At 43.1% G+C, this 18173-nt stretch overlaps 1 protein-coding gene across 4 annotated transcripts in view; it reads left to right on the top strand.

The window, feature by feature from the left end:
* The window catches only part of LOC127592311 (gamma-aminobutyric acid receptor subunit gamma-3-like), a 97168-nt gene that overhangs the window by 49638 nt on the left and 29357 nt on the right, over positions 1 to 18173 (top strand). For all 4 annotated transcript variants that reach the window (XM_052052988.1, XM_052052971.1, XM_052052963.1 and 1 more), the window contains 2 exons: positions 17079 to 17170; positions 17336 to 17467. In XM_052052988.1, the coding sequence (XP_051908948.1) occupies positions 17079 to 17170; positions 17336 to 17467 (224 nt within the window). The remainder of the gene's footprint in view (positions 1 to 17078; positions 17171 to 17335; positions 17468 to 18173) is intronic.

Raw genomic sequence — 18173 nt, 5'->3', positions numbered from 1 at the left:
GCAGCCAATCAGAGTCCAGCTTTTCCTTTCTACTTTGGTTTGCAAATTGAAAACAAAGTCAAAGAAACAAGACAAAAACAATGATCTCAACACGCAGCAGCTAAACGCGTAGCTGATGGACCGCCATAACTTGCCATTATCTCCCCAATATGAAACTATTTTGACAGGAATGTTGCCCACCGTTACATAGGAGGTAGTATCTCCAAAAGTGACTTTCAGTAAATGAAATTGTTGCGCAAGTTAAGTTCGCCAAAACAGGCAACATACCCGTTCAATCATTTGAACAAGTAGCGCCCAAGTGATGATGTGGAAAGCATCATAATGTGAGAGGAGTTTGCACTGGCTGCCGACGTGTTGTTAGCAGTTTAACCGCGACTATGTAGCCGTGCATCCACTACCGGGCCAAAGCAGCATTTTTTTGATCATGCAAATAAATGGACAATCACCTGACCCCTGCACCTAATAGAAGTTCCACCGTATCGTCGTTATGCATCTAGCCATGTATTTTGAAACTTCTTGGCTGGGAGTTGTGCCATTGTGCTGCAGTAAGGTCCACATTACAACAGTCACATCTCCTCTTGACTTGATGATGTGTTTTTCTGACATATCTCAACATTTAACACCAGTAAGTAACATTGCCACCGCACCACGGCTACTACTTCTCCTCCTTTTCTGCAAGTCTTCTACTGCTAAAGCTCTGCTAGTAAGTGTTTCAAGAAAAAAAGTGCATTCCAGGTAAAAATGAATGTTATGTTTTGTATAATCAGCTCTTAAGGAGCCACTGTAAATGTTTTGGTTATTTTTTTCTCTAAACTGCGGAAAAACTGTGTCCCAAATGTATTGTCAATGTGCAAATATTGTCGTTTAGAGTATTATATTTGTTGAAAAGGAAAAAAATGGTCAAAATACCATCAAAGATCCAGTGTTTCTTTTCCCCAGAGTTGTATACAAATCGAAAGACACTCTGAAGATGGATAATAGCGATGGCACTGCTGTCAAGGGCAACCTGTCAAATACTGTACATGTTTATAAAATAGCAGGAGGTATGCAAGACACTCAACGCAGTGCGGCAAAATGCAGCAACTAAAAAACAAGGCCTCCAGGATGAAACATTGCTAGTTACAGTCGCTGGTATATCCTCTGGTTTGCGCTGATGGCATTCGATCAGTTATTTACAATGCCATCAGCAGCATGCATGGTATTCCTCTAGCAGTATTTTCATCCTGATTTGGAGTCAGGGGAGCTATACGTAATGACCACTCAAAGTTTCCATGATTGACAGATGGTGCTACTTAAAGTTTGTATTGATTTATTGGTTTTGTTTTTTTGTTTTTGTGGCATTGAGCTGGTTTGGGCCCCAAGTCCCTGGCTGTGCCTCAGTTTGCACCTGCATATACAGTACAGTAATTGGTTCTGGTGACATGTCACACACCTCCACAACATTTGAGTTGTGTAGCTTTTGCTCTTAACAAGCAAACCGTCCAACCAACAGACGGCAATAAACAATACCTCTCAAACAGTGGCATGTCACGGCGCTGGCTTACTGTTGCGGGTTCGTTTAGCTCTTTCCAGATAAAGCAGTGCAAGAATACGAAACCAAGCCGACGTGAACTGATCTCTGATGTGTTAATTAACTTCCACAAAGGCATGGCTGCCGGCGCTTGGCATGGAGGAATCTAACTGGTCTGGTGATCATAAGGCTTTTGTATCTATCGGCTCAAACATGCTTTTTTTTTCTGACTGGTGTTGATTGAACCACAATGTGTGTGACTCCGGGAACCTTTGTCAGCTTTTTGCTGCACCCTGACATCGTCTTGATTGTTGTTTTGAATGCCGCTGTCAGAGGGAGCTCAAAGCTTGCTGATGGAGACAGAAACTCCGTTCATATGACATCCTTTCTCTTTTGAGATGAAGGTCATCCTTTGGAAAGACAAAATAAGCAGGTTGAAAATTGCTCAACTCCCGGATATAACAAAGGTGTAAAAATGTATCCTTCCACAATTAAAAGAAAGAGGGGCAAGTGGGTCAAGGATGAAGACAGTGAGTAGTTATTCTACACCATCCCCACAGCTCAGCCTTCAGCTCTCAGCACAGAGATTCATTTTGAAGATGCAATCAATGACCCAAAGGCAAGCTTGTCACTTGGGCAATGCGGCTCAGACTTGGTTTTAATTTGCTGCAACTGTCGTTTGCTCTTCATTGTTGAGCTCTCCTTTGCTTTTGCCTTCGGCGCACTGAACTAGAACTGTATTTCTACTGAGCAATTTTACAATGTTAACTGCCGTTCCTGTCATTGAAAGCTAATGGGGTATGAAATGTGAAGCAATGTGATGAATCTAAACATATGTAAGCCGAGTTCATTCAATTGTGGCGTATAAATAAAAAAAAGGTCTATAGGAGGTTCTAATTTCACGTCTATGTTGGATCTCTGGAATCTCAATCAAGGTGATGGGACTCTTGAGCTCCAGCTGTGATTTAAGTTTGATAAAAAAAAAATACTATGTTAACAAAAAACGGTGAGCTATTTTTAACTGTACGTTCATCTCACATACATGCAGATGCATGCTCATAAATGAAAAGAGGAATTTAGTCTTGTACAGTTGGCCTGCGGCAGGTTTTGCTCCACAAAGGAACAGCCACCTGTGGATGCACTTAAGCCATAGTGCAGGTACGAGGACAGTGCATGCTTGAATAATTGAGCCCATAGAGACCGAAAAACATGGAGGTCCTTGTTTCTACTGATGAAGCTATTTTTGTGGCAAGGAAATTATACAATTGCATGCATTCACACACGCGCACACGCGCACACGCGCACACGCGCACACGCGCACACGCGCACACGCGCACACGCGCACACGCGCACACGCGCACACACGCACACACGCACACGCACACAGTTTGGTAAACACGCTTCCTGTGTGGAGTTTGCATGTTCTCCCTGGACCTGTGTGGGTTTTCTCTGGGTACTCTGCTTTCCTCCCACATTCCAAAAACATACATGGCAGGCTGATTGAACACTCTAAATTGTCCTGAAGATGCCAGAGATAGGCTCCAGCACCCCCACAACCCTTGTGAGAATAAGCTCATCGGAAAATGGATGGATGGATGGATAGTTTGGCTCAGTCTTTTGGATCATAACTGTGCCTGTGCATCCTAAACTGAGGCCGAAACCACCTCAACGGGTTCCCTCGCAGCGGATCGCCTCTGAGCCCCTCAGACATGACAGATACTGTGGCAGTTGCAGACTTCATAATTGCTTAACCAGTACAACTGCATGAAGCAGCTGTTTTTTCTAACCTCGAAAATTGCTTTTTTAATGTTTTATTTGTGTTATTTGCTGAAGCAAAAATAGGATTTTCCTGTTGAGCTTCCATTCGACCAACAGATTTGAAGCTGAGAAAATGATACTAGTGTAACACACACTTAGGACACTTTTGATGTCACTTTCAAGAGCCTTCATGCAAAGGTGCCCTAGTGCTTCATAAATTAGTTTCTGGCTTACTGATGCCTGCTTTCTTGTCGTGACACCGTGCTCAACATGAGCTCCAAAGAGCATCCAGCCACACCAGAGAACCAAGATCATTGTAAGCAGCGAAATGTGCGATCTGTCGAATGTGTTTTTGAAAAACCTGTTAATCAAGCAACCTGTCAATTCCAATCACTTCACATCATTGGTATTTTGTTGTGTGTGTCCAAAATGCCTGTGTGAATGTGAGCCAGATCAAAAGTAACAGACAAACAAGCACCTTTTGTCGATGAAAATGACCTCAAGATTTGAACTCAAAACAGTCTTTATTGAAGAGGGAGAGAATCATTACCAAGTGGTGAGTTTTTTTCGATGCCACTTTTAAAGAAGAAAATGTATTCAAGCGCAATGATGCTCAAGTTAGACCAAGATCGCAATCAAAAGATGCACCTCATTGGACTCAATCTTTTCTTAGGGGACCACAATTTTCTATAGATCTATCATTCAATATAATATATTCAATATAATATATTGAATGATAGATCATATTGTCCAAGTGAATTTACATCTCACTTTGACTTAAATGACATAAAGAGATTCATGTGCAAGTTGGACAGGTTGGATATTTTAGCTCCCTTTTAAGTGCTTGGAGTGATTTTTACAAAAAATACGATGACAGATGAGGAGAACTGCACTGGTGAGTCCTTGGAATCACTCGCTCTGAGTGGGCACATCAGATGAGGAAGCAGACAGCGCTGGTAACGCTCGCTCACAGCCTCCCTGGCGCTGGAGAGCGACCCTCAGGCCGGATGAGCCAAACGCCTGTGCTACAACTTGGTTGTTTGTTTGGCAACCTGCAGAATGCTCACCCCTTCTTTAGTGTCCTCTCTTGTTGTGACAATGTTGTGCACAAAAGCTGTGGTGTTTCTTCCAATTAGCAATAAGGTTTATACCCTTCCAAAATGGCATTGTTTATATTTTACGCAGTGCATTGTGGGATGCGTGTCATCCATGTCGCTGTCACGTTTTGTATATTTTTGTACTTTAAATGTTCATTTATAAAAACTGTTTTGGCCTGAGCAAGTAATATAGGTGCATGAGTCCACTTTGTTTGCTAATTTGGTTTCGTGTCGTTGTTTGTGATACGAATTCAATACTATTCAAATAATTGCCTTTTTATAGAAGTGATTGAAAACAATGCACTCTTGGTTTGCAAAAGGTATTATGTGTGAACATATTGATTTTATTTTTTACACTTGATGAATAGCATAAATGTGTGTGCTGATCTGTTTGTCAGTGTTGAAAAATGAGAAGAGCATCTCGGTTAGTGTTGGAGCCTTTCATGCTTTGCTCTGGGGCCGATGAATAGCTAAAGACAGTCTTGTTTATAGGGCAAGGAAAAATATCATTACTAAAATCTTGACTTTGATGTGACTTTTAACAGTACTAGAACTTAATATTCTCCTCCATATACTCTCAATGCTGTCCAAACATCTAACAAAACAAGTTTTATTGACCTGTTGTTGTTGCTGTTCACACACACACACACACACACGCACACACACACACACTCTCTCTCTCTCACACACACTCACACACACACACACACACACACACACACACACATTTGCATGCTCTGTTCTGTTCATTTTGTTTTGATGGAGCACTTAGACAAACCGCGCTCCATCACGGTGGTCATTTTCCTTTTGTTCAGTAGTTTAGGCAACCTTTCATCTGTTTACCTGTTGTAATGTAGAGTAAATATGCAAGAACATGGTTTCCAAGTTTTCTATTCTTCAAAGGTGACACAATGTAGATATTTATCATTGGAAAACTATATGGCTATAAATGTTTATATCAGTGTATTGTATTGCAAAATTCCCTCCCCCGACCATAACTGTATCTACAATCGTGTTGAATCAGGTGTTGATCTAAATCAGTATTGTTCAACCTTGAAATTTGGTTGGTATTGTATTCAGTTTAAGTTGCCATAAGTCGTGAGAATGGAGTTAGCCGAACCCTTACTTTTAAACGTCTTCAGGCCCAATCCCTTAGCATCCATCGCACATAGGCACAGATAAATGTCCAGTTCTATCAAGTCTTTCACATGAAAAGAATGAAAAGCAAGGATGGACAGAGTAGAGCTTGACAGCAAAATTATCATCCGTCGCAGGGTAGCAGTTTGCAGTTGCCTGGTAGTGGCGATAAATTATATATTTGTGAGGGTGGGTGAAAAGAATCCCTCACTTACATTATCACGAGACGAGAGCCTTCATCACCATGGAGACCTGAGGGGTGCAGATTGTGAGGGGACAGCAACAATAATGAAGTGCGCGCAAAACATGCACATGCATGGACTAGTCCTTCGTCCTATCTACAGTACATGATAGTGTGAGACTCATGAGTGACATGTAGTGTGGCTCGATATGCTGTGATTGAACTTTGGGATGAGGCCTCACAGACAGATGGACGGATACGCACGGATACATTTTGCATTCAAGACGGATCAGTTTGACGGGCAGTTGAGTAACAGGCAACTGTATTGAAGCAACGATAGCATGACTGTGCTGTCTCACAGGGGGATGAGGTGAGGTGAAGGAGGGCTTTGGACAGTTTTTTTTTCAGTTTAAATCAAACACCAACTAAAACCTCATTTAAGGTGAAATGTAGAAATGGGTTCGCTGCTCACTTGTCGATATAAATCTCAATATCGAGGCACATCTTCTTGTGTGGTTGGGGGCTTGCGAGGGTTAATCAGGAAATTATATAGATTTGACCAAGTTGGAGCATTTCCTGAGTAAACTGCAGGTTTTGTTGTTACCATTTTATTTGTATTGTATTGTATATTGTATATGTATTTATGTTTTATTATTTTAAATAAAAGTCTGCAAGCTCAAACCCTCAAACCCAATGTTTCCACCACACTTTAACATAGACTACCAGTCAAGCTCCTTTGAAAAAAGGTAGAATAGTAAAAATGGTTTGGTTCAGCGAGAAAACAGCGACTGAGCAAAAATTCAAAATTGGAGGATTTTGCATGATGATGATTGATAAGCGGGTGGCCCTTTTTCCCTTGCACTCGAAGTCAAATTAATTAATTCCAGTCACATGCACATTCCTGTCAACATAACTTTCATTATTATCACACTTGTGTTCACATCCCCAAAGAGGGCTTTCACTTATCTGAGCACAAGCAAGTCTATTGTCATTGTTTTCCAGGAGGAATTACAATTAAGATACTGCTATTTTCAAATTGACCAATATGAGATTGTGCTTTCTACCCAAAACAAAGACCTTACCCGAGTAGCTGGGGTCATAAAAAAATAATATACCGTATTTTCACGACTATAAGGCGCTATTAAAAGTCTAAAATTTTCTCCAAAATGGACAGTACGCCTTATAATGCGATGCGTCTTTTCTATGAGCCGAGTTCCAAAATCTGGCTGAGACCCGACATGCTGTTTATATAGAGAAAAGGCGGAAGTGAGGTCGGCCAATCAGTGAAGTGCGGGGAATCGGTCGGCCAATCAGTGAAGTGCGTCCGCGCACTTATATTTACATATCTCTCTCTCCATAATTTACATATATGAAGAGAGGTGGACGTGAGGGAGGACAGGCACGCAGGGGGTGGGTCCGGCAATGAGTGAAGGGTGGGCGTGTAAGGCACGCCTCTAGCAGGTACCAGCACATGTATAAAAGGTGAGTGTGTGCATTATTGCAAAACAACTTCGGTTTTGGTTTTCAAGAACCCCCGAAAATGAGTTCCACAAAGAGAAACGCCTACGAAGCGCAATTCAAGCTCCAAGCCATCGGTTATGCAGTGAAACACGGGAATCGAGCAGCCGCCAGAGAATTTAATATCAACGAATCCATGGTTCGCAAATGGAGGAAGCAGGAGAACGAGCTTCGCCAAGTCAAAAAGACCAAGCGCAGTTTCCGTGGAAATAAGGCGAGGTGGCCAGAGTTGGAAGACCAACTGGAGCGGTGGATTCTTGATCAAAGAGCAGCCGGCAGAAGCGTCTCCACGGTCACCATTCGACTAAGGGCGAAAACGTTAGCCGAAGAATTGAAAAGACGACCGTGGCTCAGCAACTTCCAGCGGACTACAAAGAAAAGCTGGCCGTTTTCCGCACCTACTGCAGTAAAAAGATTGTCGACAAACGCATCCAGCCTAACCACATTACCAACATGGACGAGGTCCCGCTGACTTTCGACATCCCGGTGAACCACACTGTGGAGAAGAAGGGGACCAGCACGGTTGCGATACGCACAACGGGGCACGAGAAGTCAGCTTTCACTGTCGTTCTTGCTTGTCATGCTAACGGACAGAAACTGCCACCTATGGTGATTTTCAAGCGAAAGACGCTGCCGAAAGAAAAGTTTCCAGCCGGCGTCATCGTGAAAGCAAACCATAAGGGCTGGATGGACGAGGAGAAAATGAGAGAGTGGCTAAGTGAGGTGTATGTTAAGAGACCGGATGGCTTTTTCCATGCCTCGCCGTCACTCTTGATTTGCGACTCCATGCGTGCCCATCTCACACCAGCGGTGAAAGACAAAGTCAAGCAAATGAACTCCGAGCTTGCCGTCATTCCCGGAGGCTTGACGAAAGAACTCCAACCGCTGGACATCGGCATCAACCGGGCGTTCAAGGTGAAGTTGCGAGCGGCATGGGAAAAATGGATGATCGATGGCGAACACAGCTTCACGAAGAGTGGGAGGCAGCGCCGGGCTAGTTACGCCAAGATCTGTGAATGGATTGTAGCTGCTTGGACGAACGTTGCTCCTAGTACAGTTGTTCGAGCTTTTGGCAAAGCCGGCATCATTTCCGTGGAGCCACATGACGACGAGAGTGACTCTGACAACGAGGGGGAACCCGGCGGTTTGAATGGATTACCGATACTTGCACAATTGTTTAATTCGGACACAGAAGATGACGACTTTGATGGCTTTCTGAGTGATGCTTGAGCAAAAAACGTGAGTACCTTGTAAATAAAATACACCCGAACTCAGTTCTGCTTTCGTTGCCTTTTTAAAAACGTGTTTTAGCTTCGAGCTTCAGTGTGTGCTTCAAGCTAACGTGTTAGCGAACGTGTTAGCATGCATGCATGCCGTATGTTTAAGCGTATGTTTTACCACTTTAAAACTGCGCCTATTCGTGCGGTGCGTCCTGTATATGTGTAAAATACAGAAATGTCACCCATTAATGAGACTGCGGCCATTGGTACGGTGCGCCGAATAGTCGTGAAAATACGGTAGTCTCACGGGTGGCCTTTGTTATTCGACATTGCTGTACATCAAGACCAAATATGAGATTTTGATTATGATCGTTCTGGAGGTCATGACAGGTTAAGGAAACATCAAATAAAAACTTAAAAAAGAAGTCAAATTCACCTCTATTTTCTAGATTGATAACACATGCAATCAACTAATCAATTGTTATAAGGCTAAAATATTTAAACAAGTATTTATATAGCAGAAAAATAATGAGGAAAATGTGTAATCCCACACACTCCCCTGTGACCTTGAGCCACATAAATGGTAAAACAAATAATCGTTATAACTTTCAATAAACTAGCTGGGCGGGACAGTGGTGACTGGTTATCAAATCCGACCCACAGTGCAGAGGTGCTGGGTTCGATTCTGGCTCCGGCCTTCTTGTGTGGAGTGTCCATGTTCTCCCCATGCCTGCGTGGGTTTTCTCCTCCGACATTCCAAAAACATGCATGGTCGGTTGATTGAACACTCAATTGTCCCAAGATGTGATCGTTACTGTGCATGGTTGTTTGCCTATGTGTGCCCTGCAGTTCAGGGTGTCCCCCACCTGCTGCCCGAAGACAGCTAAGATAGGCTCCAGCATGGCCGTAAACATCATCAGGATAAGCGGCTCAGCTAATTGAAGGATGAATAAATTACCTGGCTCCATGTACACTGACAGCACCTTGACGTGCAATGGAATTTGCAGTGGGAAGGGGAAAAAAAGACAGCATCCATCCATCTCCCCCCTCTTGGAAGGGCGGACCACAACTGCGGGCCTGCTTCGACCCAACCAGGTGGGACTTCTTCAGTGAGGTTCATGGGGAGGACATCGATTCACTCACCGACACCATCACGGACGACATAAACTTTTGTGAGGGGAACGCCGTACCCACCAGGACTGTGCAGTGTTTTTCCAACAACAAACCGTGGATTACTCTCGACATAACGGCCCTCCTGAAGGAGAAGAAAAAGGCTTTTGTGTCGAGAAACAGAGATGATCTGAAGGCTGTGCAGATCCAGCTGAGCAGAAGGATCAGAGAGGGGAAAAAGGCCAACAGGATGAAAATGGAGGACCAGCCACAGGCCAGTAATGTCACTGGTGTCTGGAAGGGCCTTAAAACCATCTCAAGAAAACCATAAAAGCCTAAAGACATTGAGAAGGACAAGGACTGGGCAGATGAAGTAAACCGTTTTTTCAACCGGTTTGACCAGACAGACGTCTGTCCCTCCCCCCAACCACCAACACCCCCTGCAGCTGAACCCACTCTCACTGTGAACCACCTCCTCTCATGACCAGCTTCCAACAACAAACAACTGCCCTCTCAACCAACACCACTCTCCCAACCCTCAGTCTGTATCCTGGTTCCTGCCTGTCTGTCATGACAGTGCAGGTGAGGAACCCACTGAGGTTCCTCACCTTCATCTTCTCAGGAAGATGAAGGTGAGGAAGGCAGCAGGTCCGGACAACATCAGTTCCCAGCTCCCCAGGACCTGCTCCGACCAGCTCTGTGACATTATTCGTAATATTGACTCTCTTTCCAGATTCAAAACCCAGCTCAAAACCCGCCTATTCAGACTTGCCTATCCACCATAAATCTTTCTTTCTTTGTTTATTATTTTATCCGTGTTTTATTATTGCTCTTGGTTTTACAGTGTCCTTGAGTGTTATGAAAGGCGCTTGCAAATGTATTATTATTATTATTATTATTATTATTATTATTATGGGCGGCCCGGTAGTCCAGTGGTTAGCACGTCGGCTTCACAGTGCAGAGGTACCGGGTTCGATTCCAGCGCCGGCCTCCCTGTGTGGAGTTTGCATGTTCTCCCCGGGCCTGCATGGGTTTTCTCCGGGTGCTCCGGTTTCCTCCCACATTCCAAAAACATGCGTGGCAGGCTGATTGAACACTCTAAATTGTCCCTAGGTGTGGGTGTGAGTGCGAATGGTTGTTCGTCTTTGTGTGCCCTGTGATTGGCTGGCAACCGATTCAGGGTGTCCCCCGCCTACTGCCCAAAGACAGCTGGGATAGGCTCCAGCACCCCCCGCGACCCTAGTGAGGATCAAGCGGCTCGGAAGATGAATGAATGAATGAATGAATATTATTATTATTATCCAGCACATGTTCAACCTGAGCCTGAAGCTGGGCAGAGTTCCGCAGCTGTGGAAAACATCGTGCCTAGTCCCAGTGCCAAAGACCCCCCACCCGAAGCAGCTCAACAGCCATAGACCGGTGATGCTTATGTATCACCTGATGAAGACGCTGGAGAGACTCGTCCTTACCTACCTGTGACCGTTTGTGAGCTTGTCACTGGACCCGCTGCAGTTTGCTTCCCAGCTCTGGGGGACAAACTGCAGCACACCGGAGTGGACCACCACCTCATATCATGGATTACAGATGACCTCACGAACCGGCCGTAGTACATGAAGGCACAGAGCTGTGAGTCAGGCAGGCTTCTCTGCAGCACTGGGGTGGCTCAGGGGACTGTCCTGGTTCCATTCCTGTTCACACTCTACACCTCGGACTTCAGCTACATCACTCAAACCTGCCACCTTCAGAAGTTCTCTGACGACTCCGCGATTATCGGCCTCATTACAGAAGGAGGTGATCGGGAGTACAAGGGATTTACACAGGACTTCGTGGACTAGTGCCTGCAGAATCACCTCCAGATCAACCCTGGGAAAACGATGGAGTTGGTTGTGGATTTGCAGGAAACAGTCCTCACCTGCACCGATGAACATCCAGGGTGTGGACATAGAGAGGGTGACCTCATACAAGTACCTCGGTGTTCTTCTGAACAATAAACTTGACTGATCTACCAACACGGACACCTTGATTAGGAAGGGACAGAGCCGCTCTTCCTACTCAGGTAACTGAGCTCTTTTGGGGTTCAGGGACACTCCTTAAGACAGTCTATGACTCTATGGTGGCTTCGGCCATCTATTATGGCATTTTCTGCTGGTCAGCCAGCATCTCAGCCAGGGATAGAGAGAGACCGGAGCGACTGGTCAGGAGGGCCAGTTCTGTCCTGGGCTGCTCCCTGGACACTCTGGAGGAGGTGGGCAACAGGAGGTTGATAGCTAAACTGGAAGCTATGATGGGCAGACCCCCCCCCCCCACCCCCAGCTCCTTCAGCCAAAGACTGTTACACCCGCGCTGCAAGAAGGAGAGATCCCGCCGCTCATTCCTACCGATTGCTGTCAGGCTGCTGAACAAACACACATGAAAACCTGGACTCACCCCATTCACTCATTGTAAATAGCACAGCAACCTTGTGCAGCATATATGCAGTTGCATATATGCTTGTATCTATATTTATATTTTATATTGCATTCTGTACTGTGTATAGTTCATTTTTCTTAAAACATTATTTTGTGCATGCAATACTTCATTTTTCTTTCTACTCCCTCCGTCTCCTTCAATTTTACTGATGTAGTTTGCAACATTCTCCATTTTGGGACAAATACTGTTTTTCTTATCTTATCATGTCTTATCTTATCTGTCCATCCACCCATCGTTTTTGCAACTGAGCACGCAAGGGGGTAGGCAACTGTGTTGTGGTACACCTTGAATTGGAACACCAGTCAATTGCAATTATACATACAGTACAGACAAAAAAATAAAATCACTTTGTGTGGAAGAACCACACAAGCATGGTAAGAACTTGCAAACTACTGACAGAAAGGCCAAAGCTGAACTTCAAATGCATACCTTCTGACTGAGCCAGACTGGTAAGCAGAATAATTACAAAACCTCTTACCTTTCCTGGAACCTCAAGATTACTATTCATCATCATAAGACCATCCTATGAATAAATCAACAATAAAATTCTGACTAAAGGGTTTAATTGCAGGATTTTGTTGCTGTACAGCCATGTGCTGCTTTCCAGAAAGAAAGGAAGATAGGAAGAAAAAAATACATGTAATAGAAAAGTACTTGCCCTTGTAACCTAATAAATGCCTGGGCCACTCTCAGCAATGAAATCAATTCTTTCCTACTAGCAATGAGTCTTTCACATTTCTATGAAAGTATTTTGGCACAATCTTCCAATCTTCATTGCAGAATTGCAACACAGAAATGTGTCTATGTATGTATGTGTGTGTACATATTTAATCGAATTTAATCGATATTTAATCGAATTAAAAATGCAACTGTCATAATGAACTTAAATTCGCTAAAAATTAATCGTGATTACTCATGCATTTTTTATTGTTTCTGAATTTCCTTTTATATTTTTGTCCTATTTTTCCCCTATTTTAATGCTCTCATCAAAATGGAATCATGAATCCGCTCGCTTTGTGCAAAATGCAAATATTTACTGAAATAACAATTTCTATTTTCAATTTTACATGAACATTTTTCACTTGGAGCAGTTATTCACACATCATCACTCACACAATATTACTGTCCATCAACAACAGTGAAAAAAACATTTCATCACACAACAACTTTAACAGCTCTTTTTATGGAATCAAAACAGAGCAATATTATAACGTGCACATCTAAGGTAAACTAGTACTCACCCTATAGTGTATTTAAGCCATGGTTGCCTATTTCGATTTTCTCAAGTTTGCCTTGAATACAGCAGTGTTGATTGTGTTGGTTGATTGTCCTTCTTGCGCGGAAGTCTCTCTACGGTTTTGTGTAGACATCATTTCGGATGACTACACTTGGTTCGATGACAACACTGGAGACGTATTATTTTCGCAAGGTCACTACCACTGCAGCGCACTGTCACTGTCAGACGAACACAGAGAAGCTCCACCCGCTCTATTTTTATGGACACGGAACACCTTCCACACAAAATAGTTCCAAACAAGTTACAATCGCGTCCGTGGCATACATCGTATACCTGTATGACACAGGTAACTTTGGTCTTGTCAGTGGAGCAATCTGGCAACTTTTTAAAAGTAAACTTTCCATTCATAAACTCTTTAAATATCCGTGTTCCGTGTCTCGCGTTAATTTGTGCTGATTTTTTAAAATCAAAGATAATGTCTGGATTAATGGCTACAGTCACAAAGCGGGATGATTGTTGGCAATATTCGGCACGTTTTCGCTGAAAAAAAGACTCAAGCGGCTTATCGGCGTGATTGGGGTGTAATGTCTTTAAGTGACGCTGTCCGCTGCCAACATTTTGAGACACAGTAATTAGACATGGGTCTTTTATCTCCCACCATAGTCACAGTGAAGCCAAGCGCTACATACGCTTAGTCTTAGCTTTTGGGAGACTTTTGTTTGTGTCTTACCTCCGTCTCTCTCCGCCTGTCGACTTCGTGTCTACTCATACTCTGTGCCGTGTGCAAAGCGCGCGTGCTCAGTGCAAACAAAACACCGAGCGAATGCTCCGTGCGCTCACTCTGCCAATGAGAGCATCATTGCCCCCTAATGTAGTTGAGGTGCAATTGTACTTTATTCTCGGACAGTTAAAAAAAAACATCTACCGGTAAATAAAAAAGCCGAGGTCAAACGCGCATCCTTGACAGAGCCTTGCGCCCCCAGCGCATGCCAGATGGATAGATGGCACAGATTCATCAAACAAAAGCACCAAGCACACAGGATGAGTTGATCTTGAATGCTCTCATGGCTGCTCTATTCCATTGGTACCCCGCATAACTGATAGCTTACAGTTTAAACTCTGCTTCGTAAGCATGTCTCTCAGTAGGTGCCATTTTCGGGATGTTAATGCACGTACTGTATCCTATGTACACCTACTGGGGGTGTGCCTTTAGCGTCCTCTTTCATGCGCACCATTCTCACTTTAACACTGACGTGCTGTCTTGAGATATCTCCACCTTTCCTCTATATAAGCGGCGTGTCGGCACAACATCAGTCACTCAAACCCACAGTCACACAGCTGTAGTCGCAGATTTTGGACTTTTATTTGCGCCTTTTGGTTGTGAATATTAACCATAGTTAGTATAGATATAAAATGTGTTACCAATTACCAAACTTTTATACAATGTATTTTTAATTGAGAAGGATTAGCAGTGAAGTTCACTGGGCCTGATGAAATACAGGCATGAAACCATGACAGCGTAACCTCAACGCTCCTCGGCTTATCGGGGGGGGAACAGATGTGAACATGATAAAATAGTGTACCACATGTTGTCTTTATCCGAAAGATAAAAACACTAATTACTTTGTGATAGTTATGTTTTATGTTTCGAAAAGATTTTGTGTTCTTCCCATTCCATTCACAAGTGACTGATTAACAGTCTGCAGTGTATATATGCAAAACTTCCTTCTGAGCGATTTGTTCTGAAAAATTGACTTTAACTTCAGTATACAGATATACGTGTCTCTGGACTGTCTGCTCACACATTTTGTGGAATTAAACAAGACAATCTTTAGTTAAATGGCTATTTTTGAAAATGTGTTTGTGAGTGAACTGTCCTGCACTTGCACCCCACTGCTCGAAAAAAGTGGGCCGAATGGAGTAAATGCACTCAGTGGTGTGACGTATTTTCGGTAAAATTTTCACGAGGTACCATCATTTCTAGCAATGGCAGGAGCCGGTGTGGTTCAAGCCATACTTGAGAGAATGTATATCAATTGCCAACGTTTGGAGTATTTTTTGTATGTTCGTGGTTGCATGCATTCATCATTGCATCAAAGAAGATCCGAGAGGTCAGAAAATAAAATGATCACTGCTGTCTGCCTGCCCAGAATTCAGGTTCTTCACGTTGCAACTCCATTGAGTTTTTTTTCTCTTTCCGAAAAGAGAGCACGAAAAAAATGTAGTTACAGACAGCAGCTGGTCTGTTCTCAGCATTTTCTCCTTGCTGATGTGATCCAGCCATCGACCACAAGGGCGCTGATTGTTAACTAAAACGCACGGAGCCCTCATTTTGACGGTTCTCAAAATTTGATGTGTTGTTACTCTGTTTACATACCAATGTCCCTGGCCTTTTGACTTTTCCTGTCTCTGTATTTAATATTATTCATATGTTGCCATTTTATTGTATTAAAAAAACAAAAATATTTGTGAGTCATTATTCCTGCGCTGTTGGGTTTCCATACCAACCTTTTTTCAACAGTATTAACTTCCGACTAAAATATAATAATAATACTAATAATAATGTTGAAGGCAAAATTTGAAAATTCAAAGGAAGAGAGCCCGCTGTGCCTGTCCGGACACTCTCACGGGAGAGTTATACTGCAGCCTGGTGTAGAAGAATGATGCTATACTTGAACAATCTTGTGTTGTAATAGTTTTACAATTTAATTTGTAATTATGTCATTATTATTTTTTATATTTATTTATAATGTAAGTTTTATTTATTTGGTTTTCTCTAAGTAGATTTTTTTTGATGAATAATAATCACCAAAGGTATGATTCATTTGACACAATAAAATGTGTTTTTGTTTCATGATGTAATTCAATTCATCCATCCGTCCATCCAGTTTCTAATCGGCTTATCCTCATGAGGATTGGGGAGGTGTTGGAGGCTATCCCAGCTGTCTTCAGGCAGTAGGCGGGGGACACCCTGAACCGGTTGCCAGCCAATCGCAGGGCAGACATTGACGAACAAACATCGTGCTCACAATCATATCTAGAGACAATGTCGAGTGCTCCATTAGCCTTCCGTGGATGTTTTTGGAATGTGGGAGGAAACCAGAATACCCGGAGAAAACCCACGCAGGCACGGAGAGAACATGCAAACTCCACACAGGTATATGTATATATGTCGAACCCTGCACCTCTGCACTGTGAGGTCAACATGCTAACCAGTCAACCACTGGGTGGCCATCGGTCCACTATTCAATCAAACTTGTTTGATTTGGCCCACCTTTATTATTTTACCGTGTGTGACAGAGCCGCCCTAACTATCGCAATGAATATGCTGTCTATGGAGACAGTTGATGTGGATCCATGGGGTGTTTTTATGAAAGTGAGTCATGGCCATGGAAGCTGTTTTAAACTGTGGAGAAAAAATATACATTAAGTGTCTCCTTTAAGAGGCCTTACCACCACTACTGTTATCTCCTACTCTGCATGCCAAAAAGTGGTACAGTCCTCTTCAGGGAATATAAATACCGCTAAATATATTGTGTACCATACCGAAACCCAACTGTCAACCTTTCGGTGCTGGTTCTGCTGTTATATATATATGTATATATATATTTATTTATTTTGGGGGGGTGAACTTTCATAAATCAGCTCATATCACACCCATAGCCTGATGTCTGTTGCATTTATTTTTATATTTCTTGGCTGCATCATGTTTTACATTAATGTATTTATTTATTTATTCATTCATCCATCCTAGTTGTGAATGTACCTTTCGCTGAGAATGGCAATAAAATTCAGTAGATTCTGATTTCCACTTTGTCCTTTACTTTGTCTGCTCCCACAGGAGTACCAGATCGATATCATCTTCGCCCAGACTTGGATTGATACGCGCCTACGTTATAACAGCAGTAGCATGCGGATTCTCACTCTCAACAGGTACACCTGTGGATATCAAATGCGTTTGCAAGGCCTTCAGTCATGGCACAAATAAGATTGATTTGCTTTGTTTTTGTGATGCGGTGCCGGGGAGTGCATTTGGGAAGCGATGGTGCTTCAAACCTTGCACACAAGTCTGAGGCATGCTCTTTCTCTATCTGCCAGTAACATGGTGGGTTTGATTTGGCTGCCCGACACCATCTTTAGGAATTCCAAGACCGCAGACTCTCACTGGATAACAACACCCAATCAGCTGCTCCGCATCCGCAACGATGGAAAAATTCTCTATACGCTGAGGTGAGAGCTGCTCTCGTGACACCAGATGTTTTTTGTGTGTGCGTGTTTCAATGTGAACCTCGAAATCATTTCTTATCGTAGTGGCATTTAGATTCTGAATGTTCACTCTCACTTGAAGGATATTATTCGAATCGATATGTCGTGGATTTCAAGTCCGATCTTGTGCAAATGGTAAACACAAGTGGGAATGACTGTTAGCCGAGCTGTGTTCTGCTCCATTTAATGAAGACAACAATCAATCCAACACGCATTCTCCTCAGACACTTTGTTCAGTGTCTGCTTTCAAGCTGGCAAATGTAGTGAATTGTGTGAGAGTCAGTGTCTGATGTGTCCATTTTTGTCTTGGTCCAAACCCATTACTAGCATGCAACCCGAATCACTGATTTTTCAAATTGCTGCACACGGGATGTGTGACTGTAAGGCTCGAAACAAGTGACATCGTTTGAGGAGCAACTTTTTAATACTGAGGAGCAATAGTTTTGCAGGTTAACCCCTTTGACCAGAAACAAGGATTTCGTTCGACAATAACAATATGACAATACAACAGGAAGTTGTAGGGATGCAGCTATTGAATATTTGAAAATTTGACTATCCTACAGAAAATTATATTGAAAAAGAAATCTAATATCCATCCATTATCTGAACCACTTCCCTGAATTGCTCAGTCATACACAAGCAAAGATGGGGCGAGGTTCACCTCTTTTGT

This window comes from Hippocampus zosterae, chromosome 2 (assembly GCF_025434085.1).
Source record: "Hippocampus zosterae strain Florida chromosome 2, ASM2543408v3, whole genome shotgun sequence".
Taxonomy (NCBI): domain Eukaryota; kingdom Metazoa; phylum Chordata; class Actinopteri; order Syngnathiformes; family Syngnathidae; genus Hippocampus; species Hippocampus zosterae.
The sequence above is the reverse complement of the archived record's forward strand: the minus strand, read 5'-3'. Positions and strand labels throughout refer to the sequence as shown.